Source organism: Diabrotica virgifera, chromosome 5 (genome assembly GCF_917563875.1).
Source record: "Diabrotica virgifera virgifera chromosome 5, PGI_DIABVI_V3a".
Taxonomy (NCBI): domain Eukaryota; kingdom Metazoa; phylum Arthropoda; class Insecta; order Coleoptera; family Chrysomelidae; genus Diabrotica; species Diabrotica virgifera.
The window spans coordinates 173,934,879-173,962,009 of record NC_065447.1 but is presented as its reverse complement, the minus strand read 5'-3'; the positions used below and the strand labels follow the sequence as shown (position 1 = coordinate 173,962,009).

General features: G+C 33.0%; 1 protein-coding gene across 1 annotated transcript in view; it reads right to left on the bottom strand.

Annotated features, from left to right (window-relative positions):
• Positions 1–27,131, bottom strand: part of LOC126885529 (uncharacterized) — a 75,831-nt gene that overhangs the window by 22,966 nt on the left and 25,734 nt on the right. Inside the window, exon 3 of the mRNA XM_050652110.1 lies at positions 5,073–5,404. Coding sequence (XP_050508067.1) covers positions 5,073–5,404 — 332 coding nt within the window. The remainder of the gene's footprint in view (positions 1–5,072; positions 5,405–27,131) is intronic.

Genomic DNA, 27,131 nt, shown 5'->3' with positions numbered 1-27,131 from the left:
TTAACATCAAAGACTAGACTATTGTATCTAACATTGCCTATTTGCTGCACGAACTCAACAGCCGAATTATAACTTAATTTTTGTATGTTTTCGCTCCCGATTTAAACGTCAACAACAAGTCCGACATGGCGTTTGTAAATGTGTGTATTTTGTGAGATCCGACGGTCAGCTATCAAATATTTATCTTGATCTCATTGTGAACTTGTACAAAGAGAATTCGTGAAATCTCTCCGATATAGTAATTTTGGACCGACATTATCCGGAAAGGGATTTTCCGCTTAATTTTCCTCTCTGGGGTAGCGTATTATTGATCATAATAACAGACCTAATGTTTTGGAAAATATTACCGTAATAAAGTTTAGAGGCTCTTAACTGAGTGGTCGATGTTATTCTGAATAATGATTTATGGTCATACACTGCTAATTGTATGCGAGGGCAACGTAAAAAGTTCTGAATTTAACAGTTCAGTAGATATGAATTTTGTTCTGTAAAAAACGCCATTTGTTTGTTGACATTATAGACCAGGGCACTTAGCATTAAAAACGCCGGAATAAATCGATTTTAAAATGCAACACCTAGAAACGTGCAACTTTTTGCATTGTGCACAGGATAATGTCACAGGAAAATGTCTACAGTAGAAAAATGGGCGGAAATGCAGAATTGCACATATTAAGGGAGAGATTTTTTCTCGGGGCTCTTGAGGTCGCCGAACACGACTACGCCATCAGAACTGACCCCTGGAGAACCTGGTGCCCAGGTTCACTACTAAGTCACATCATCTGAAGGATTGAGGGTTATCGGCATTAAATTAATACATTAGATTACTCGGGAGGTTTTAGCTTGACTCAAAACGAATATGCTATCAGAATGACACCTGGAGCACCTGGTATCTACGGTTACTGCTAAGCAACGTCATCTTCTTGAATTTAGAAGGTTTTCGGCACTGAATGCATGCAAATAGGGGTCGCCATCAAAACTGACCCTTAACCAGCTGGTACCCAAGCTCACTGCTAAGGCATGTTAGATTCTGGAGTTCGAACTTTTTTTGGGCACCAGGTTGACCAGTGGTCGGATCTGATGGCGTATTCTTGTTCATCAACCCCAAAAACCTCCGAGTTATCTGTTTGCATAAATTTGCGGGGAAACCCCCCGAGTAACAAAATCTGACCCTTAATACACATATTTTGACATGTTTATGCACTTTAAAATGCAACTATGCATTTCCACCCATTTTTCTATTGTAGGCTTTTTTATTGACATCATGGTGAACATAATGCTTCTATATTTAAAGATATAGTAATATAGAATTTTAAATATTTTACCTTATATTTTTAAATTCCCCTGTATATATTTTTTTCTTAATTATTATTACGAGCACGGAATAAGAGTCTCACACATATGGACTACTACGGTAGCCGGTCCGAAATACTTCTAACTTTGAATCTTTAAGGCCTAATTAAGTAAGAATAACATTCGCAACTTTGAACCAATTTTAATAGTTTGATTCTCAGTGGAAAACGGAAATGGGAGATTAGATGCAAGAGATTTTTATTTAGCGTAGGCTGGCGAGAGACAGTCGATTTTGAGATTCGAATGGGTAAAGAGGTTGTATTTGGGAATAATCGAAAGGAGGAAGTTTAAGACGTACTTATATATTGACAATCCGGTCATATATTAAGTAGATAAACGCGATTATTTCAAAGACAGTTTCTTTTGTGAGAACTCGTAAAATTTTAGTCGCAATTACACAAACACTTTTACATTTCGGCAATTTAATAGTATCAATAATTTAGTTATCTATTTTATTAGTTAAAACTGTTAAACATCACACGGACTTTTATTACGATTGTCTTTAACGAATCCTACAGTAATAACCACTAACATGCGGTATGTCATACCTTGCCGAAAATATATTTATCTACTCTATCTCATATTATGTATAAGTTTTTAGTTTGTGAAAACTGTCAATATAGATAGCAGTACGTGAAGGATTTAAAGTGTGCGTGAAGTAACAATGTATTTTAAACGGGATTTACTTTTTCGCATTGTTTTTGGCACACTTTCATATAATCAAATATCCTTAACTTTCGCGTTGTCATGGTGATGACGTTGTCAGCAATAAATTACGACAAAAGTTTTGACAGTTTTTGGTTTGAAAGAAGTTAGAATTTTTAAATGTCAAAGTTCTAAAAATTGTAGAATAGAAATTAATTCCAGTGACGAAGAGTTACAGTTTTTTTATTTGTTTATCGTAGATAAAATATTGTATGAAACTGTGCGTGAAGTACTTTTTGCGAATTTACGCAATGTATAAACATCGCGTGCGTTCGCAAAAAGCATACTTCACGAACTGTTTCATAAATAATTATTCGTTGTAGAACGTGTTTTATAAAAGATCTCTAGAACACCATCTGTGTACCTTCAAATGGTGTATAGTTGTATCTTCTCCCAACTGCTGCAGTTTTAGTATGGTTTAGTCTTTGAGCTACGTTAACGTATTCTTGCGGTATCATTTATCGCATGTCAGTGTTTACGTTTCCATAGTTTTAAAAACAGTCCAGTGTATTATTTTGCTATTAGTATGGCAACAAGTTCATCCAGTTGTTCTATCTTCAAATGGAAAGCACTATTTCACTATTTTTGAGTCACCAATACTAAAGTTTTTTTTGTAATTCAGTTTATAAATAATTTTGTAAGAACTTCCACCATTTTTTAATAGTATGCATACGTTCATAATTTTCTTGAAAAAATAAAGTTTATTTTATTTGGAGCAGTATTTTATTCTACAGCAGTGTGAAAAATAATTTCGTAGTTGACGTAAAAAACAAATACAGTTATACAACACAAATTCATATTGAGAACAAAGAAGAATAGGCAACGGCATGACATACCGCATGCCAGAGTCTACATCCTGAAGCATCCATGTCAGTAGTTAAGGGTTAACTATTTTTCAATAAACAGTATTGTGGATGTCCCTTGTCCTCAACATAAGTCGAGAACCAAACTGCTAATGGTTGATTATGAAAGACTAAGATTAATAATTATTAACTGTTAGCAGGTACAATTCGATGTTGAAGTAGTGGTAGATTGTGAGTTGAAATATTTTATTTTATACGAACACGATTCATTTTACAAATAATTTTATTTTACAATAATTTGTCTTAAAAATAGCGATGTTTAACTGACTACTTTGCTATGTCAAATATATACGTTTAATACGTGAAATCAAAATGTACACGAAGGCGAGATATGTAATTTTACACAGAACGTGTGAGGTGTTGTCCGATTGAGGACTAGATATAGAGAATGATTGTGATTGAGCGTTGCGATATAAGGCTACGGTCAGACAAGCGACAATTTACGGCACTGTAAGAGCAGTAGAATGAAGCGCGAAAAATGGGTCCCACAGTGAGAATAGTGGATGGCCACACTGAGCTGTAAATTCTGGTATGGCCATCCAGAACACTCACCGTGGGACCCATTTTCGCGTTTCATTTTACTGCTCTTATAGCGCCGTAAATCATCGCTTGTTAGTTCAAAGAAATAAGGAAAAAAATATCCTGTTGGTGACACAACCCCCTCCAGGCCGAAACCAAATTTTTAAGTAGTATGGGCATCTATAATAATAACCTATGACCTATATGTTTTCTGCATCCGATTTTGGTGATATACATAGTTATAAACAAATGAAGATCAAAAACGGTAAATTTTCGCTTTCTTACTGAGGTAAAAAAACGCGTGTTTAAAATAAGTCAGGAAATGGATAAATTGACTAATTCAAAGCAACTTTCGTTTTATAGAGATTTTTCAAAAAAAAGTCAAAACTTTTCGAGTTATTTGCGAAAATTTACCGTTTTTTGATCTTCATTTCTTTATAACTATGTATATCATTAAAATCGGCTGCAGAAAACATAGGTTATTAATATAGATGTCCATACTACCCAAAAAATTTGATTTTCGGCTTGGAGGGGGATGTGTAACGAGAAAAATCTTATTTCTCTGGACTATGTCTGACTGTAGCCAAACTGAGAGCGAGAGAGCGTGTAATAGAGCATCGAGATAATAGTCCGTCTCCGAATTTGGAAAAATGTTACCGCCAAGAACCGTTTACCGGTTCAGCCATCATTTTTATAGTCTAAGCCCAGCCGCACATCAAAGAAACATGAAACGTAAATTACGTTTCATGGAAATAAACCACTGCTAAACAAATATACGTCCGGCCATTTATGAACCTCTCCGAAAATAAAAATGTGTCATTAGCATGAATCACACTCGTTTCATTGGTAGGCGGACTTTGAGATTTGTTTAGCAGTGTTTTCTTTTCATGAAACATGTTTTTCGTTTCATGTTTCATGTTTTTCGTTTCATGTTTCTTTGGTGTGCGGCTTGGCTTATAGTTTGTAAATTTAAATGTAATAAAACGTTTATACGTTATAATCGACTGTTAAAATATTTTTGTAAAAATAAAATAGCAAAAAATACTGGTGTGTGGTTTAAATTATTTTTTATAACGACAAAATAAACTCGACATAAATTACTTACGCATAAATTAGTATTTAGGATAGTGAGAGGGTCGACTCAAATTGTTTGTTTTGTATAAAGGGGCGGGACAGGTAGGAGTCAATAGATATGATGTGAATCATCATTTCTTAGATGACAGAGTCTTGAGAAAATACATTTAAGAGATTTATGAGGTAAAAACTTAAGACTTTAATGAAAAATCAAGATTTGTTGCTGTGAAGATACATTTACAAAGAAGTATTGTACAGAGGTGTATTTAATAATGAAATATGTTTGTCGGGGGAGAGATAAATGCAGAGTAATATTAAGAAAAGAAATGTTTCGGTCTATCAGGTCAAATACGTCAGCTGTCAGCTGTCAAGCGCTAAATAATAAAAAACTGCAAGTTAAAAAAATCAGTGTTTATAATAATATTGTTTGAAAATTGTTTCCGGGTTGGAGATCAGAACGTCAAAAGAAATGTAAAATGTGATTTTTATTAAAGTACAGCATTTAGCTTAAATTGGCAGATAAATAAAAAATGGGTATGTTAAAAAAATAACTTTTCTTACCCATTTCATCAATGATAGGAGCCATCCTCAACGTGATACCAACCAATAGGAGACACATAAAGAGCAACAGAAAGGCCGTGCCTACGATTGTCCATTTAGCTCTCTTCGATGAATCCTCTACTGTAAGATGTTTGAACGTTTCGTTTAAGTCTCCTCCTTCGACAAAACACGTGTTTTGTGCCATCGCCATTCTCTTTTTCAGCTCTTTTTTTCTTCGTTTTCGGCGTTTTCTTCTGGCTCTGTACAAGGCTTCTTCGGCCAAAAGGTCATCGATGGGACTCGGCTTGTCGGGGTCGATTTTTAGAGAGATGTAGTCTTCGTCGTAGTGGATCCTGAAACAAAAAGTAGCGGGTCAAACCATTTATTAATATAAATAAAAAACAACCTAATAATAATTGATCACTAATTAAAAGGTAAAGTTTTCAATCCTAATAGCAACATCAATAATATTGAAAAATATTATTAAAGATTTTTAAATTAAAAACTTATTGGTCCATTTCCCTGGTAACACCTCAATGGCTTCTAAAATTTGCAAGCCAAATGGATGCTGCAGTGAAGACAAAGGGAGGGAATTCTAAAAAGTTGTAATTCAGAACCCCCGTCTGCAGCTTGGTAAAGTTCTAACGGAAAATGGACCTAGTTACTCTATAGGAGTAATACTAATATAACATAAAATAAAATAAAATAAAAACGTATACCATTTTTATTATCGTCGATTCAGATTGCTGGACTGCGCTCCCAGTTCTAAGTGAAAAATAAGATTGTTGCCTTCGAATTGCAACTGAATAAAAATGGTATACATTTTTATTTTTAACAAAGTAAGTTATCAATCGAAGTGTTGTTCTGAAGCTATTTTCTTGTGGCATTTTTATAATCAAGTATATTCAATTGGGAAATAAGCCACAATTTTACCTAAAAATGATTTTATTAACGTTTCGACGCCCAAGTCGGGTGTCGTTGTCAAAATACAAATGAATACTAAATAAACAAAAATGTTGTTGCTTAGTAAAAAATTCTTCTAATAATTTATTTAATCTGACTCATTTATATCGGCAAATCAGACATGTATTATACATTTTAAAGTAGACGACTTTAAAATGATATTGCCAATATTGAGGAGTTGCGTTCCTGGGACGACTTTACTAAAAGATAGTTCATTCGATTACATGAAATCAATCCCAACTCAAGAATATCCGCCACAAAAAATCATAGCATGTGATCTGTCTTTAAAAAGACAACCAAATGCAACGGTGGCACTGAAATTCTCGTGTTAGAGATTCCATAGTAAATCACGAGGGAAAACCAGGAAAAACCTCGTGATGCTATCCCGACATCGTAAGTATTTGGGTTTACATTTAGTTTACTCTCAAAACTAATACCAAATTCTGACTTGATATTTTAAATAATACTAAAATACTAAATATGTACTAACTCGATATGTTACCGATTTACTAATTGTGGTATTTTCTTTCTATTGACTTCCTCCTTTAATATGGGTAACCACATCCTACTGCATTCTACCGAGGAATTTGCGACACAATTGGTTTCATTTAGCATAATTAGAGCCGCTTCTTTGATTTTTCTCTTTTTACTATCTGCTTCTTTTAGGACTATACTTGAATCTCTCCACTGAACTCTATGTTCATTATCCCATGCGTGTTGACATATTTGAGATCTATCAAATTCTCTATTTTTTATATAAGACTGATGTTCATTTACTCTAACGTCTAATGGTCTTGACGTTTCACCTATATAAAATTGTTCGCATTCACAAGGTATTTTATAAATACAATTCTTTGTTCTTTCTTGTTCACTGTTAGGTTTAGTTTTAGATAGAATAGATCTCAATGTGTTTGTTGTTTTGAATGTTGTTGATATGTTGAATTTATTTCCTATTGTTTTAAGTTTCTCGGATAGTCCTTTTACATATGGTATTGATATTTTCCTCGTATTATTTCTTGTGAATGTTGTAGGATCCCGTTCTAAGTTGTTCTGTTCCATTCGATCCAATCTTGACAATTCCTTATTTATAAACGATATGGGATAATCATTTTTTAATAAAACAGATGTTAACAATTGTTTTTCTTCTAAAAATGAATTTTCGTTAGAACAAGTAATTTTGGCTCTATCATATAAGGATTTAATGATTCCCTTTTTAACGTTGATGTTATGATTTAATTTGTAATTGAGATATCTGTTGGTGTGTGTTGGTTTTCTATACACTTGAGTCTCATATCCAGTATCCTTCTTTGAGACCAAAACATCGAGGAAAGGTAGGGTGTTATTGTATTCCTTTTCCATTGTAAACTTTATTGTCTCTTCTTGATCGTTTATAATATTCAGGCATAGGCGTAACCAGGGGGCGGTTTTGGGGGTTGTAACCCCCCCCATTGGGATGTACTTTGAGCTCTATACGCTTAACACCATAGCCCTCAGAGACCTTCCACTAGTTGTAACCCCCCCTTTCAGGTAGTTGTAACCCCCCCCTTAGGATCATCCTGGTTACGCCTATGTATTCAGGAACGTATCCAACAATTCCGATCTATGAGGCCATATGGAAAACACATCATCTACATATCTCCACCATACTGTGGGTTTTAAATTTTGTTTAGAAATGATATTAGTTTCGAAATCCTCCATAAATATATTAGCCAATAATGGAGATAAAGAAGAGCCCATTGCGAGACCAAAATTTTGTTTATAGAATTCATTATTTAGTTGAAAATAGGTATTATTAGTACATAATGTCAATAACAACGACACCCGACTTGGGCGTCGAAACGTTAATAAAATCATTTTTAGGTAAAATTGTGGCTTATTTCCCAATTGAATATACTTGATCAATCGAAGTAGCACAGAAAACGACAATAAATCATCTCATCTGCTCAGCGTGGTAAAAGCTCCAACAAGAACGATTCCTTAATACTCAAACAAAAGAGTAAATGAATTAAAAATGTATAAACATTCTCAATTTCTTTGCAATACGAAAATACAGCAGCTGCATAATACTATGGTCAAATCTGAGAGTGCAGGAAGAGTCTATACCGGTTTCGGGGGTTGTTTTCCCCTCATCAGTAGTCCCAAATCCTCCTCTCTCAGATTCTTCCACGTACCACAATTTGGGCCTTTCCGAATTGCAAAGAAAGAAATGTCACGGATGAACTAGGGCTATAGACCGTAAAACAAAGTAAGTTATCAATTGAAGTAGCACAGAAAACGACAGTAAATATCGTCTCCATACCACCAGATTGACAATAATAATAATAATAATAATAATAGAGTTTATTTGTAGCAACTAACAACTTAATAAATAAACCCAGTTTCTCACTGAAGTTGTTAGTCACATAGACTACAACTTGTGCGTGAGGGTTAAATTTTGATTAAGTATATTAAATATAGGTTAAATACTTTCTTTGGTTACACCTCCTGAGATTTTCAAAATCTATAAAACATACAGGATGCCGAGGAAATTAAGATGAGAGAATTTTAAATAATTCACAACTCATCTGCTCAGCGTGGTAAAAGCTCCAACAAGAAAGATTCCTTAATACTTAAACAAAGGAGTAAATGAATTAAAAATGTATAAACATTCTCAATTCCTTTGCAATACCTCAGATAAGGGATGTACCTCAGATATACTTTGTTTTTCGGTAGACGGCCCTAATTCATCCGTGACATTTCTTTCTTTGCAATTCGGAAAAGTCCAAAGTGTGGTACGTGGAAGAATCTGAGAGAGAAGGATATGGTACTACTGATGAGGGCTAAACAACCCCCGAAACCGGTATAGACCCTTAATGCACTTTCAGATTTGACCATATTATTATGCAGCTGCTGCATTTTCGTGTTGCAAAGAAATTGAGAATATTTATACATTTTTAATTCATTTACTGTTTTGTTTGAGTATTAAGGAATCTTTCTTGTGGGAGCTTTTACCACGCTGAGCAGATGAGTTGTGAATTATTTAAAATGCTCTCATCTTAATTTCCTCGGCATCCTGTATGATTTATAAATTTTGAAAATCTCAGGAGGTATAACCAAAGAAAGTATTCCACCTGTTGTCAATCTGGTGGTATGAAGACGATATTTATGGTCTTTTTCTGTGCTAACTTACTTTGTTTATCGGTAGATGGCCCTAGTTCATCCGTGACATTTCTTTCTTTGCAATTCGGAAAGGCCCAAATTGTGGTACGTGGAAGACTCTTCCTGCACTCTCAGATTTTACCATATTATTATGCAGCTGCTGCATTTTCGTGTCGCAAAGAAATTGAGAATGTTTATACATTTTTTTTTATTTTTATTTTATATTAGTATTACTCCTATAGAGTAACTAGGTCCATTTTCCGTTGGACCTTTACCAAGCTGCAGACGGGGGTTGTGAATTGCATAGTGTAGAATTCCTTCCCTTTTGTCTTCACTGCAGCATCCATCTGGCTTACATATTATAGAAGCCTTGGAGGTGTCACCAGGTAAATAGACCAATAAGTTTTCAATTTAAAAATCTTTTAGTAATATTTGTAATATTTTTCAATATCATTAATGTTGCTATTAGGATTGAAAATTTTACCTTTCAATTGCCAGATGACGCTAGTCTCTTAATCCATACACGTCAGTTGCAATTTGGGGATAAACTTTCATGGTTTGGTCACTTCGAGCAGATAGCTGCAGGCCTACGCCTTCTCCGATGATGACTCCAATAAGAGTCGAAAGGTTCCAAAGTCGATAAGATTGTTTTGCCTTCGCATTGCAACTGAATAAAAATGGTATACATTTTTATTTTAGATCACTAATTAGTTTATTTCTAGGTACTTGAAATTTTTACTACAAATCAGACGATGTTTTATTGTTAAAAAAAGATCGTAATTTATTATTCGATGTATCTTTTACTAATTCATTTTCGTCGTTTTCTCTATCGTATGCTTGTTTCGATTTCGTCAGTAGCAAGTTTTGTGTTGCCTTTTCTGCTTTTTTTGCAATTTTGTCTGGAATTTCAAAAGTTTTATCCATTCTCACTTTTAGGTTTGAGAGTAGCAGATATTTATTTAAGTTTGACATCATTATCGTAACGATGATAGTGCCTACTCTACTATGATAAATTTTCTGAATTTTATCTACTAGTAGCAAAAAAACGAAAAGCCAGATCAATCTGGCAAAGAACTCACAGACCAGACGACAGGACAATTTATAATAACAAAACTAGGAAATTAAAAACAGCATTAGAACAGATGAGAAATAACTCATTTGAAAAATATGTATCAAACCTTTCCCGTCAAGATAGCTCTATCTGGAAACCAATCAAAACAAAAAAACCAGTACATACTTCACCTCAAATTCGGAAAAACTCAACACCACCAGCACAATGGCCAAAAAGTAACAAAGAAAAAGCTGATCTACTTGCTGAACATCTAACTGAAGTATTCAAGCCACACGACAACGACCAAGTACAAGAAGTAGAGCGTAGAGCAGGAAATAGCCTTACCAATTCATCAATGAAAGCGACATATAATTACACTGAAGAAGATCAATGATGAAATTACATAATAATTTTAATGAAAAAAGGCACCCGGCACTGATTTCATAACAGCAACAATGCTAAAACAACGTCCTAAAAAAGGTATAATGAAGTTATTGTACATATTTAATGCAATCTTAAGACATAATTATTGGCATAGATTACTGAAATTGTACAAGTAATGCAATTTTAAGATACAATTATTGCACTAGATGACTAAAAATTGCACAAGTAATTGTTATACTGAAAAATGGTAAAGCTTTAACGGATCTTTCATCATACCACCCAATAAGTCTACTGCCAATAATATCAAAACTTCTTGAAGAGCTGTTACTTAAAAGAATTATAAGCGAGCTAGAATTCCAAAACTGGATTAAAGAACACCAATTTGGATTCCGACAAGCTTATTCTACAGTGCAACAATGCCATCGCATATCACATGTATTCAATAGAGGCCTTGGACAAAAAACAATATTGCACAGCAGCCTCTCTGGACATCAGCCAGGCATTTGATAAGTTATGGCGACCAGGATTACTTTATAAAATCAAAAAATCTCTACCCAATAAATACTTTGACTTATTAAAATTATATCTAAATCAAAGACAATTTGAAACTAAAGTGGACGATGAACTATCAAACCGTAACCAAATTCAGTCAAAAGTCCCACAAGGTAGTATACATACTGGGTCCACTACTTTATACTGTACACATCCAATTTTCCAACTTCTCCACAAACCACCATTGGAACTTTCGCTGATGACACAGCAATATTTGCAACTGAAGAAGATCCAACAGCTGCAGTATTAAAACTTCAAAAACACCTAGACCAAATCGAGCAGTGGTTAAAGAAATTGAAGATAAAGTTAACGAAACTAAGTCAACACATATAACTTTCACACTGAGGAAAGACCAATACCCAAATATTAGCATTAATCAAATCAACATACCCCAACACAATATCGTCAAATACCTGGGGCTTCATCTTGATTCTAAATTAAACTGGAACCAACACATTTTAAAGAAAAAGAAACAAACTGAGTTGAAAGTGAAAGAAAATAATTGGCTTATAGGTCGAAAATCTGGACTATCGATTGAGAACAAACTGCTCATTTATAAAATAGTAATAGGGAACTTGCACATTTTTTTTGTTACATAATAATGTTCAGTTTTGTTTAAAAATGAGATTTCCAAAATTTCACGCTTCAAAAACTCGTAATAACTTAGAAATACATATTTAAAGTCTTCTGCGGTATAAAATAGTTCATACGACCCGTGACGTCACATAGTTTTACATTAGTTATTATTATGGTTATATTTCGCTGTGTCTAGGTACACTCTAACGTGTACGCAAATAAAAAAGTTAGTTACACGCGAATTAAACTTGATCAAGCCAGTGACTTCATTATTTAACGTGCGCAGTGACTGTATATTTTGGTACATGCTATTTTGATATGTTTAGTGTTTGTTTGATAGAAAAATACTTGTTAAGGGAAGGGAAGCAGAACTATTTAGATGTTTCAAACTTAGATATAATCTTTAGACCTTCTACCCTCTCGGGTGTAGGATATGTTTCAAACTTAATTGTAATAAATCAATGTATATATATAAAAGTATATATTTAGGTTAGCAAAATAAATATATGTATTTAGTTGATATGACACGTACAAAATATTGCTAAAATAATTTTTATACGTAAGTTAATTATTATAATCAACTATTCTAAATGGGAAATAAGCCACAATTTAACTAAAAAAATGTTTTTATTAACGTTTCGACGTCCAAATCGGATGTCATTGTCAAAATACAAAAATTAGTCAGATTAGATAAATTACTAGAAAAATTTTTTACTAAGCAACACCATTTTTCTTCAGAACAAGTTAATTATTATTGTGAAAGCTTTAGGTCTTCTTTTTATTTTAATATTTTACGGTAATACATACTACTTCATTTATAACTAAAAAAAATATATATTAATTTATAGTCTCTTATCTTTTTCGTACTGTTTTAAAATGTTCTTAAACTCATTAAAAGAACTAAATAATTGTCCACACTCCGTAGTTAATTTAAAAACAAACACTAAACAAATAAAAAATAAGAAATCACTGACACTCTAACTTTTTTATTTGCGCACACGGTAACGTATACCTAGACACAACCTTATATTTAGGTATATTCTTCTTCTCCTTCTTTATTTTATTGGCCTCCACCTACTTGGGTATTTGGCAAGCTCATCGTCGTGGAATAAGTCAAAAATATTTATATTCTAATGACATTTATCGTATGTCATTGTAATAATATATACCAGTTTGTTAAAATTGTAGTTTTATACTGTTTTTGAAGGAAAGGAACGAAGGTTTACTATTGAAAATAAAACCATTTTGTAAAAGTACGAATTTTTCTATGAATAGTTCAAACGATCAAAAACACTTGTAACGTCACATAAATGTATTTTCTACTGACGTTTATAACGTCTAATTTAAAATTCTGTTTACTTTATTGGAAAAATGTAAATGTAAAACCAAGTGACGTCACGAAGCGTTTTGGACCACATGTTTTAATTTGAATTTTTAATCGTCTTTAGGGGCCAAACGAAAGACAAACAAAACTTTTTCATCTTTGATACATGTTTTAAATTATGTTGTGTTGTGATTTATAACATTTTTTTCGGATTTAAAAATTTATGCAAGTTCCCTATTAGACCTTGATGGACGTGCGGAATCGAGCTATGGAGTTGTGGCAGCAAATCAAATACAAAAATAATCCAAAAAAAAAATAAAAAATTCTACGCACCATCGTACCACCCCATTGTCCTTTTCTAGTCAAACACTTCATACAGACCTAAGCATCCCGTTAGTCAGCACAGTTATTCAAGAAAGAGAAAACAGTTACTATGAAAAATTGGAAGGCCACCCCAACCATCTAATATTACCACTACTCCAGCCAATAAACAACAGAAGATTGCGAAGATTATGGTCCATAGATCTTCGCTGAAACTGAGAGGTGAAACCGCTGGGTAATGTACCTCATAACGCCATATTTGTGTACAATGTTGTAGTTTATATAGGTTGTGCTTGTCATCAAATTAACTAGAATTTTTAATTCTGATTGTTAATAAATACTTATAAAAAACGATTACAATCTAGTATGACATAAAATTTTGTATGCACCCTGGGCATTAATAGATAATTATACCCTCGAGCGACTTACAAACACTTGGGTCAGAGGCCCTCGTGTTTGTAAGATAATCACTCTCAGACGTAAACATCCAACATAATTTCCTTGGTACATAAATAACTATTAGATATCGTGTGTAAAAATAAAAAGAATGTGTGCTGTATCAGGTATGACCTTTTATTTTAAATGAGTGCCCATCAATACGTTACTGTGTATATTGATAACATGTTACAGGCTTATTTATAATGCAAGTCCTATTCAACTTCAACTGTAGAAAAACTCTCAACTTTCCCTTCACCATTTCATCAACTTTTATGTCCCCTGTTCTGTATACAACATGTTTCGTCTCAATGCGTATAAGTGCACATCTTTTTTCACGTCACATATCAATGACATGCATACTTAAAACGACATAACACGTCTACTCCTGATTTATTCTGAAAGTTCAAAGTTCAGCTTCAAATGCATGTAAATTTAAGGAAAAGATCCGAGTATGAAAAGGGCGCTCAGCGTTGCAAATTTTTCAAACTCGTATGAAAGATTTCGTGTCTCTTTGATATACCGCAGGTAAACCAAAAGATAAATATGCGAAAGATATAAATGAAAAGTAGAATGGAATTTGTTACTATACTTTATGGTTGTAAGTTCAAAAAGGATCTCGTATATCCATCTTTCTTTCTATTAATATTATTTTAAGGAAATCGAATATGATTGTTTGTTTATGCCTTCTTTACATATGTATACGTCTTTAGGTTATAGGAAACATTATATAAATACAAAGTGAATCACTACCAACGAGAAAGTATCACTATCAACAAAAAAGTTTATCACTTTTTAATTATGTTGATAAATATTATATTTTAAAATAATTTTCGATTCAGAGTTTGTACTTGAACAAGGACCCATTGTTTTAGTGGTTTGCTCCGATTTATAGTGCTTTTTGTGAAATAAAACAAATACTTTGAAATACTAGTAAGACCAAGCTTAACCGTATGTATAAATAAGACTAATTACATGTTCTTTCAATTACTTAATTAGCAAATTGATAATTTCTTCAAAAATTTATCCTGCTTCCAATGGCTTAGGCCTACTTAATGTGCATTTTTGGAAGAGCAAATACATGAAACCTAATGAAAATCAACAAATAATTACATTTTTCATTTACCTTTGACTACAAGGGTAGCAATAACCAAACGACTTTCCTTACAGTTCACAACTTTCAAGATGTCACAAAATATTCAACATAATTTTACATCAACTTCCTCATATGCAACTGCAACTAAATCAACTCCTAGATCAAGTTTTCCAAAGACGGATCAAGCGATAGTATTGCATGCATTGCATTCAGATGAAAATCTGAAATTGTTCGATTACGTCAAGGAAGTAGGTGATACTATTGGTCGCAAACAAATCTTATTTGCATCCGTAATATCTAATAACAGAATCTGTATCTATTTAACCAATTCAGAACTCGTCGACAAACTTCTAAAAATCTCATTCTATATTAACAGTAGGAACTTCCATGATGAATGTCCGCAGGTTATTCTCTCCCACAAAAAGGATAATAATATCCAATATATCTCCATGTATTCCACATTTCTCATCCCCCTCCCCGTTCTCCTTCCACGCCTCCCCGTCTCATTTTTAAGAGCAACTATCCCCGGTGATGAACATTTACACATCATGAGCTTTAGAAGGCAAGTATATGTTTTTACCTTTGATGACAATTTCAATCTACAAACTTCATTAGTTATCGCATTCGAAGGAAATTGAGAAAACAGAATATTTTTGTCCACAGACAAAATGGAATGCTTCATATGCAAGAAGTCAGGGCACATTATCTCAAACTGTCCAAATGTTCCACCCAATCATATAACATCCCAGACTCAGCTACACATATTAATCCAAGTAACATATCTCACACCACCGCAGTCTTCTAGAGAACTTCTGCATATCCCTGCAGCAGAACTAAAAAATGCTACACCGACTAAAATGATCACCATCAGTTCCTCAAGAAAGGCAGTCCCATAGTGGAACGACTCCTGTAAACTAGCAACAAAAAATCTTATTTATTTTAAGAAAATCCATGCAAGATCCAAACTAATTCTGAAGGAAAGCAAAAAAGAGTCCTGGAAAAAATTCGTAAACAACATAACTTTAGACACCCTTCCCGCCCAAGTGTGAACCAAAATTAAACAAATGAGAAGTCTAAATAGATATCGCAAAATACCTGCAATAACATAATTACAAATGATAACAAAATATCCGAAACGCTAGTCAAATACTTTCAAAGCAAAACTAAGTCTGAACTCTCCGTTTTGTACCCCGCAAACCACTCAACTCCTATGCTTATTTAAACAAATCCAATACACCTTGCCTTCCCCGAACAAGAGCTAAATTTGGCAATATAATCAATGAAAAACTCATCTGCAGGTCCTGATGGCATCTTGTCTATTTTTCTCAAGCATCTACAAAGAGCAACTCTCTCGAAACCGCTCGCACTATTCATTAAGATATAGTTGAGAAACTCATAAACTCAAAAAGCTTGAGGAACTCTGTTTAAATGGTAATATTATCACCTTTATATACAATTTCTTACAAGAGAGATTATTTAAAGTGGTAGCAAACGGGAAAATATCTACACAACGGCGGATCCAGCAACCTTGCAAGGAGGGGGCAATGAAATAAAAATTTTCTCGTCACTCGCGTACGCAGGATTCTTTTTCGGTATGGGCTGTTGCTTTATTTTTCTTCATATGCCATGTTCTTTCAGAACGTTGGTTACTATCATAGCTATCTTAATTTTATTCACTGCCACCCTAAATCAACCACGAAGTGCTTTTTCGTCCTGGACTGCGTTTGCCTTCTATTTTTACTTGCATAATATTTTGTAGCAACCTATATTTGAAACTTCTCATTACATGTCCAAAATACTCCACTTTTCTCTTATTGATGCCTTCTATAATATCTGTAGTCTTGCTGAGACGTTCTAGTATTGTGGAGTTTCGAATCTTCTTTACCCAAGATACTTTTAAAATTCTTCTATAGAACCACATTTCGAGAGCCTCAAGGCGATTTAGGTAAGTAGATCGATTTTATTCACAGTCCAAGACTCGACACCATACAGTAAGATCGAGAACAAGTACTTTGGAGAAGGAATTTTGTTTTATGTTCCATTCCGTTATTCAGTTGTCAACAGGGCACAAAACTCACTATTTATTCTCAATCGTAATTATCTCTTTCTTAAAAAAAGTCGACACCAGGCGAAGTCTCAAGGAGGGGGCAATTGACCCCATTGACCCCCCCTTGGATCCGCGCCTGTATCTACAACACATATCCCAAAAAATGGAGTCCCCAAGACTTAGTTCTGAACCCCACACTTGTCCTTCTTAGCATTAACGATATAGACTCTCTTGTTCTCCCTTCGGTAAAATACTCAATATACGCAGATGATTTTGTTCTATATTGCCAAGGTAAAGTTACAAGGAGCACATGCTCTTTATCTTTACTGCAAAATACTCTTAACCACTTTCAAAACTGGTCCGCTAAAATTGGAGTCAAATTTTAGGAATAGAATTGGAATAGAAAATCTAAAGCCATTCATTTCACTAAAGATATCACACTCACCCTCCTCTACTTCACCTAAATGGATCTCCTCTTCAAGTAGTCGATAAACATAAATGATTAGGAGTAATATTCAATAAAAGACTTACATGGAGATATCAGATACAGAACACAAGAACAAACCGCCTAAATAGAATCAATATCTTAAGAACTTAAGAACTCTAGCTCGTCATCAATGGAGGGCAGAAGAGGAAGTCCTCTTAAAAATTTACAGAACTTTGAACCGCTCTAAGTTGGATTACGAAAACATTCTCTACATATTAGCTTCCAACACTCAGCTTAAAAGCCTGAATACAATTCAAAATGCTTCTTTAGGCATTAGCCTTGGTGCCTTTAAATCAAGCCCTTCTGAAAGTCTTTATATCGAATCTTCAGAACCCCTACTTTTTATAAGACGGCAACGTTTACTTTTCTAGAATATCTGCTAATCCGAAAAATCCAGTAATTACTAATTAATACTCCCCAGCCTCTTCCAGATAATAGTCACCCTCGAGCACATTCTGTCTTACAAATTTTATAAACTTTGATAAAAGATATAAAAGACCAGGGGCGGTTTCTCCATTGGTTCACTTGTGCAGTGAACACCCAATCAAATTTCATTAAACTACATATTTTTAAAAATCTCATAAATATCATTAAAATATTTTTTCTTAAATCTCATAAATATCATAGTATCATTAAAATATAACTGTATTTATTAATCACATAATTTGTTTGCACAACACCGCTACGCTAGATGCACGTAAAGTGCAGAATTCAAATTGAACCCAGCCACTATACAGTAACCCTATAGAAGAACGAGAGCTCTTAAATCCGTGAACCAGGGATTCTCCTATCTTAAAACATTGACGATTTGTGCACTGCACACAGAGACCGGGGCGAAGCGTTTCAATTCACAGTTTGGCATTTTCTGTTGTGGGATTTTATTAAATACAATATTGGTAGGTAGTTTTTTTAGGATGGTGGAGATTTATTCAGTGAAGTTTATAAAAGAAAATGCAAATAGTTTTGAAAATCGACTTCTTATAAAAAGAATGGACTAACTTGGCTGGAGATAAACTTGGTACAAGAATGTGCAATAAGAAACAAAAAGTTTAAACATTGTTTTAAAGTTGAACAGTATAGAAAAACTTAGTGATTATGTGGGTGTGATAAACTACATTCTTTATTTTGTTTTCCATGTTTAGTATTTTCAAAGAATCATCATCATTCTCTTTGCCTTATCCCTATGCGGGGTCGGCTTCCCTAATTGCATTTCTCCACACAATTCTATCTTGGGCCATATCAATGTTAATCCCCTTTACCAACATGTCCTGCCTTATCGTCTCCCCCCAGGTCTTCTTTGGTCTTCCTCTCCTACTCCTTCCAGGAATCTGCACTTGAGCTATTCTTCGTATTGGGTGGTTAACGTCTCGACGTTGAACATGACCAAACCATCTTAACCTATGCTCTCTCATTTTGGCATCAATTGGTGCCACACCTAGACTTCCCCTAATATACTCGTTTCTAATTTTATCCTTCTTTGTCACTCCACTCATCCATCTAAGCATTCTCATTTCCGCCACATGCATTCGCTGTTCCTCTTTCTTTTTCACTGCCCAACATTCAGTTCCGTACATCATAGCTGGTCTTATGGCTGTTTTATAGAATTTTCCCTTCAGCTTCATTGGAATTTTTCTGTCACACAACACACCACTCGCTTCTTTCCACTTCATCCATCCAGCCCTAATTCTACTGCATGCATCTCCATCTATTTCTCCATTACTCTGTAATACCGATCCTAGGTACTTAAAACTATTGCTTTTTACAATCATTTCACCATCCAAAGATACCATTTTATTTGTAGTAGCTCCATCTTTAAATGAACATTCCAAATACTCTGTTTTTGTCCTACTAAGTTTTAAACCTTTTTCCTCCAGAGCTTGTCTCCACTGTTCCAGTTTTTGTTCTAAGTCTCTTTCACTATTTCCTACTAACACGACATCATCAGCATACATTAAGCACCATGGAATGTTACCCTGTATTTTCGCTGTTATCTGGTCCAAAACTAATGAGAATAAATACGGACTAAGCACAGAACCTTGATGCAATCCTACTTTCACATGAAATTTATCAGTCTCTCCCACACCTGTCCTAACACTAGTCGTTACTCCCTCATACATATCCCTCACAATCTTTACATATTCACCAGGGACTCCTTTCTTATTGAGTGCCCACCACAGAATCTCTCGAGGAACTCTATCATATGCTTTCTCAAGATCAATGAATACCATATGAGCGTTTGTTTCTTTACTCCTGTATTTTTCCATCAACTGCCTTATAATGAAAATTGCATCTGTTGTTGATCTACCCTGCATAAAGCCAAATTGATTCTCGGATATTTCGGTCTCTTCACGTATCCGTCTATCAATTACTCTTTCCCATATTTTCATGGTGTGGCTAAGTAGTTTTATAGCCCTGTAGTTTGTACAGTGTTGTATATCTCCCTTGTTTTTGTAAACAGGTACCAGTATACTGCTTCTCCATTCGTCTGGCATTTGTCCAACTACCATAATTCTATTAAATAGACCTGCTAGCCACCTTGTTCCTGTCTCTCCCAATGCTCTCCATACTTCCCCAGGAATATCATCTGGTCCTACCGCTTTTCCTTTCTTTATATTTTGAAGCGCTTGAGCCACTTCCTCGTTGGTTATTTTGGTGACCATTGCTGCTACTGTCTCCGTTGACTCTACGGGCTGTCTGTCAAATTCTTCATTTAATAAGCTGTCAAAGTACTTTCTCCATCTCTTTTTGACATCCCTTTCGTGAACTAGTATTTTATTATTTTCATCTCGGATACATCTAATCTGATTAAAATCTTTTGCTTTCTTTGCTCTCTGTTTAGCTATTTTATATATCTTCGTTTCGCCTTCCCTGGTATCAAGTTGATCGTATAGGTTTGAATACGCTTCTGCTTTAGCTTTTGCTACTGTTACTTTCGCTTCCTTTTTGGCGACCATATAGTTTTGAAAATCTATGTCCGATCTGGTTTCTTGCCACTTTTTATATAATTTTCTCTTCTCTTTTATTTTTCCTTGTACTTCATTTGACCACCACCAAGTCTCTTTATCCTCAAACTTCTTTCCTGACGTTTTCCCAAGTATTTCAATAGCCGTCTCTCTCTAATAATATTGGCCATTTTTCTCCAAATTGTGTTAGGGCTTCCTTTCATGTTCCAACATATTTTTTCTACTATTCTTTCCCTGAATAGACCTTCCTTCTCATCTTTTAGCATCCACCATCCACTTTTAGTATTTTCAAAGAATAAAACTATAATTTCAATCTCGGTCTTTGGATGCCGTTAAAATAAACGGATTTTTAAACAGTTTTGACAAAGCCATTTCATTATTCGTAACTTCTGCCTTCACCTTCACCACCGAGGAAGCGCCATCATTCAGTAGGTATCATATTCTGCACAAAACAAAAAAAGTGTGTGACATCCTGACTAATCGGGTCAAAGATAGGTTTCATTTTACAGAACATCTTTTGGCGAGGCCTCAAAAATTTTTCGCCTGCGGCCCTTATTCACCGTTTGTATAATTACATTCTTTAATTGAACACCCTCCTTAAATTACCACGAGCCGCCACTGTAAAAGACCTAACACTCACAACTATTGTCACAACGTCCACTATTCCCTCGTGGACCAAAAAGCTACCTACTGTCCTTGCCAGCTTAAATCGACACACAAAAAGAAGAAACGCCTAGAACTGTCTTGGTACAGACATTTAAAGAACTTTATATGCACAGCGTTACGACAAAAGTCTTTACACAGATGCCTCCAAAGAAGAACAAGCCATCTGTTGTGCCGTTAGAACCTCAAATACAACAGTAGTATCATATCGACTTTCTCCTAGATGCAGTATACACATAGCTGAACTATACGGAATACTAGTTCAGAGAAATAAGGAAAAAAAATATCATGTTGGTGACACAACCCCCTCCAGGCCGAAACCAAATTTTTTGAGTAGTGTGGACATCTAAAATAATAACCTATATGTTTCCTGCAGCCGATTCTGATGATATACATAGTTATAAACAAATGAAAATCAAAAAACGCTAAATTTTCGCTTTTTTCGTCTATTGCCAAAAGGTTAAGCATTTTAAACAAATTTGGAAATAAGAAACTCAAAAATCATATAAAAAAACTTCAATATGGCGTCCGCTGAATATGTCTATCCTTATTGGTTGCTTAGAAAATGGCAAAATAATTCAGAAATTTTGAGTTTTTATAAATATTCATAACTTATGTAAAAATTAAGTTAGAACCTTTTTATTATACCGAATGCTGGAACTTCTGGTGCTTAAATTATACTCTAAATTTCATAATAATTGGTCAAATAGTTTAAAAGTTATTTAATTTGTTTATCCCAAATTATTTTTTTTTTTGCAACACTATAAGTCAGAAAATGATGAAATTACAGTAATACTTTGGATAGTTTACGAAAGAAGAAGATTTATGCTAATAATTTAATTTAAAAAAAATGACAAAAAATAATTCTAAGTATTGCAAAATTATTTTGCAAGAACATGTTGATTTTATGCTTATAAACAATTAGAATAACTTTTTAACCCTTACCCGTAGAAAAATTATTTTTTCATATTTAGAAAGACTGAATTTTTATACAAATTTAAAAAAGAAAAAATTGTCCTAGGACAATTAGAGACGAAGTTGCCTGCCCCCCTTTTTTTAAGTCACAGCAGCTTTCTTTATAACAATTACGAAATCAAATCAGTCACATTTGAAAGAACATACTTCAGAGTTTTAATGTACCAAATATAAAAAATATATACTTTCAAACAAATCGTTTACAAGGCTTCAAAATGTGACCCTTAAAATCGGCCGGCCTTGAAACTTGGGAGATCGATGAGAAGGGGGAAGGAACTGTTAGCTGTATCTCTTGTTCTCACCTACGGATTTCGACGTTTCTTTTTTTAATTTATATGTACTTTTTGCGTACAGTACGAGTATGCATTATTTAAATAAATTAATTGTTATATACACCATCAAATTTGTTTAAACAATTTTTTTTCAATTTTTTTTAATAATATTTGAAGTAATTTTAATCACAAAACATGTATATTTATGAATAATATAATAATACATAGTTTTTTATTAAACTTAGTAATAATTTATGAATAATTAGTACTTACTTAGTAATAAGTATGAAAAAACAAATTATCCCATTCAATTGTTTCTAAAAATAGTAGTGGTCTATAGGAATCAGAAAATCTCAAATGAACTAGGTTTTATTTTTTTGGTAAACATGCTATAAGATGAATAAAAAACTGAAGTTACAGAACCACCAAACAAGAGATAAACGTAATTGATTGAGGTTGGAAATTAAGCTAAGAACCGTTAGTACCGATTCAATCAAAAGGTCTTCTTTATACCAGATATTTTATTAAAATAAACTATCTGCTCTTGCAAAACTGGTTGCACCGAGTACTTGTTAGTACAGAGATATAAATAGTTTATGGACTTCGATAACCAAAACCTCTATCTTTCACTATTATCTATTTTGGAGTTTCTTTTTTTAATCTGTATGTACTCTTTGCGTACGTTACGGATATGTTTTTTGTTAATAAAGTGGTTATTTAAATAACTATGTAAATTGTGTAAACAATTTTTGGAAATTCTTTTACGATATTTTGCATATATGCACTTGACTTTACAATAACTTATATTAAATGGGTAACTGATAATTTTTACGTTTTTCATAAAAATACAAGTATTCCTAAATAAATCTCCTCTAATTTTATTTTAATAGTCTTGTTATAATACCAAAATGTATGAAATATCTTAATTTTTGTTTTTTTTTGCAATCTTGAAATTATAACTTTCAATCTTGTAAGATACAATTATTACAATATTGTAGAAAATTTCTGAAAATAATTTTGTTCTTTTTATCTTCTCGCTAATTTTGTTACATTTCATTTTTCGTTTATATCTAGTAGCATGTTTATCAATAAATAAAACCTAGTTTATTTGAGATTTTTTATTTTCAATTCAATATTATAAGCCAATGTTAGATTTAGGAATAATTGAATAGGATTAGTGTATAAATTACAGGGTGTACAAAAATACAGGTCATAAATTTAATGGCATATTCTGGGACCAAAAATAGTTCGATTGAACCTAACTTACCTTTGTATAAATATGCACATAAAAAAGTTACAGCCCTTTCAATTTACAAAATGGAAATCGATTTTGTGCAATATATCGAAAATTCCGAGAGATTTTTTATTGAAAATAGACATGTGGTATTTTTATGGCAGGAGCATCTTACAAAAAAATTATAGTAAAATTTTGACACCCCATAAATATTTTATGGGGGTTTTGTTCTTTTAAACCCCCCAAACTTTTGTGTACGTTCCAATTAAATTATTATTGTGGTACCATTAGTTAAACACAATGTTTTTAAAACTTTTTTGCCTCTCAGTACTTTTTCGAAAAGTCAGTTTTTATTGAGATATTTTGAATATTAGTCAAATCCACTACATATTTCTAAATATGGTTAAGTACGATTATGGAGACTTGGTAATCGTATGAAAATTTATTTATAATTTACATTTTTAGGCATATTTTGAACCATATTAAAAAAGAAGCCAAATCTTGATAAAAGGTGCCTTATCGAAAAAATACTAAGAGACAAAAAAGTTTTAGATTTAACTAATGGTACCGCAGTAATAGTTTAATTGGAACGTAAACAAACATTTGGGGGGTGTAAAGGAACAAAATCCCCATAAAATCTTTATGTAAACATATTAAAAAAGAAGCCGCAACTCGATAAAAACTGCCTTATCGAAAAAATGCTAAGAAGCAAAAAAGTTTTAAAACAGTGAGTTTAACTAATGGTACCACAATTATAATTTAATTGGAACGTACACAAAAGTTTGGGGGGTTTAAGGGAACAAAACCCTCATAAAATTTTTATGGGATGCACAAATTTCACTATAGTTTTTCTTTAAGATGTTCCTGTCATAAGAATGATACATGTCCATTTTCAATAAAAAATCTCTAATAGTTTTCGATATATTGGAAAAAATCGATTTTCGTTTTGTAACTTCAAAGGGCTATAATTTTTTTTATGTGCACATTTGTATTAAGGTAAGTTAGGTCCAATCGATCTATTTTTGGTCCCAGAATATGTGATTTAATTTATGACCTGTATTTTTGTTACGCACTGTAAAACTAATATGTACGTTTTACAATAAAAGTTACATCAAATATTATTTAAAAAATTGAAAAAAATTGTTTTAAACAAATTTGATAGTGTATATAACAATTAGTTTATTTAAATAACGCCTATTCGTAATGTACGTAAAAAGTACATAGAAATTAAAAAATGAAACAACGAAATAAATAATCGAGAACCAGAGATACAGTTAACAGCTCCTTCCCCCCTCTCATCGCTAACCCAAGTTTCAACGCTGGCCGATTTTAAGGGCCAAAATTTTAAGCTTTGTGGACGATTTCCTTGAAAGGAAATCTTTTGTATACTTGGTAAGTTGAAACTTTGATGTATGTTCTTTCAAATGCGGCTAATTTTATTTCTTAATTGTTATAAACAAAGCTGCTGTGAATTAAAAAAAGAAGGGTGCTAACTTCGTCCCTAATTGTCATAGGACAATTGTTTTTCTTTATAAATATGTTTAAATTTTCATTCTTTCTAAATATGGAAAAATAATTTTTCTACAGGTTACAGTTCAAAAGTTATTCTAATTATTTATAAGCAAAAAATCGACATGTTTTTTCAAAATAATTTTACACTATTTAAAATTATTTTTGTCATTTTTTTAATTAGATTAATAGCATAAATCTTCTTCTTTCATAAACTGTCCGAAGTATTATTATAACCTCATCGTTTTCGGACTTATAGTGTTACAAAAAACATTAATTTGGGATAAACAAATTAAATAACTTTTAAACTATTTGACCAATTGCTTTGAAATTTAGAATATAATTTAAGCACTAGAAGTTACAGCATTCTGTGTAACAAGAAAGTTCTAACTTAATTTTTACATAAGTTATGAACATTTATAAAATCTCAAAATTTATTATTTATTTTCCAATTTTCTAAGCAACAATTAAGCATAGACATATGCAGCGGACGCCATATTGAAGTTTTTTATATGATTTATCAGTTTATTACTCTCAAATTTGTTTAGAATGCTTCACTTTTTAGTAATAGACGAAAAAAGCGAAAATTTAGCGTTTTTTGATTTTCATTTGTTTATAACTATGTATATCATCAAAATCGGCTGCAGGAAACATATAGGTTATTAATATAGATGTCCATACTACTCAAAAAATTTGGTTTCGGCCTGGAGGGGGATGTGTCACGAGAAAAATCTTATTTCTCTGGACTATACTATAGACATTAGATTCGCCCACTATTAATGAGAAATCATTAGCAATATGCACCGATTCTCTCTCTGTGATTCTGTCAAAAATATATACTCCATACATTTAATTGTACAGTGCATCCACGGTATCTGCTAACAGCAATAAAAAATGGTATCTCAGTAACCATCACCTGCATACCATCCTATGTTGGTATCAATGGAAATGAGAAAGCTGGTCAAGCAGCAAAACAGGCCTGCTACCTAGAAAAACTGTAAACATACAACTTCACCAAGATCTAAAGGCTAGTATCAAGAACAACATTTTAAGCACTTGACAAACACATTGAAACATGCAAAATACAAAACTACGCACAAATCAACCAACTGTTACCTCCATCACCATGCCCAAAACGACCAGAAAGGGCAGTATTATTATCAGATGGCTCAGAAGAGGCCACACTCGTCTTACTTATAGATATCTGATGTCCTCTGAAAATCGTCCCCGTTGTGAACATTGTGATGACTCCTTAACAGTCCAGCAGATATTACTAGAATGTATCCACTACAGGTCTCAAAGAGATTACTAATAGTCCAGGGCGGATCTGTTTTGAGATGGACGTTGAGAGGTGACTCAAATTTTTTTGCAGCAATTGCTTGAATATAACTCAAATAATAATATTTGAGTTATCCTCCCACTCAAAATGGTCCGGAACATTGTTTAAATAATCAAAATGTCAAAATATGAAGGAAAAATTCGATTTTTTTATTGGTTTTTTGATTATAACTTTAAAACTGTTCATTTCTGACAAAATTTGTATTGACATAAAAGTTGCGTAATTAAATTTACTACAATATAGAATTGGATAAAAATTTAAAAAATAGTCATCCTTGCTGCAAAATAGCAACAATTGCGAAAAAACCTATACAAAAACAAGTATTTGCATTTTACGTTTTTCAACCATTTATGCTAAACTTAGGACCTGAATATTTTACCCAGAAAAACTTTATGATATAGTAAAATAACACTGTAAATTTCATTAAGATCGGTTTAATAGATTTTGCAAAATAAATTTTGCAATCCAGCTTTCGCAAAAAAAAATCATTTTTTAAAAATGTTGCAGGACTGAAAATAAAGCAGATAGTAAGTTGAATTTTTTTTTGCTTATAGAAGTGTACTGTACCTTTCATTTGCAATTTGCAAAATTAAAATCAATTAATTACCACGGCGTCAGGAAATTTTTTAAATAAACATTAATTTTTGGTGCTACGCGCAGGACAGCGGTGTTAGAGTCACATAAGTTGATTTCTACCAAAGATTCTTCCAATCTTTATGTAATATATTATTTTCTTACTTTATATTTTGTT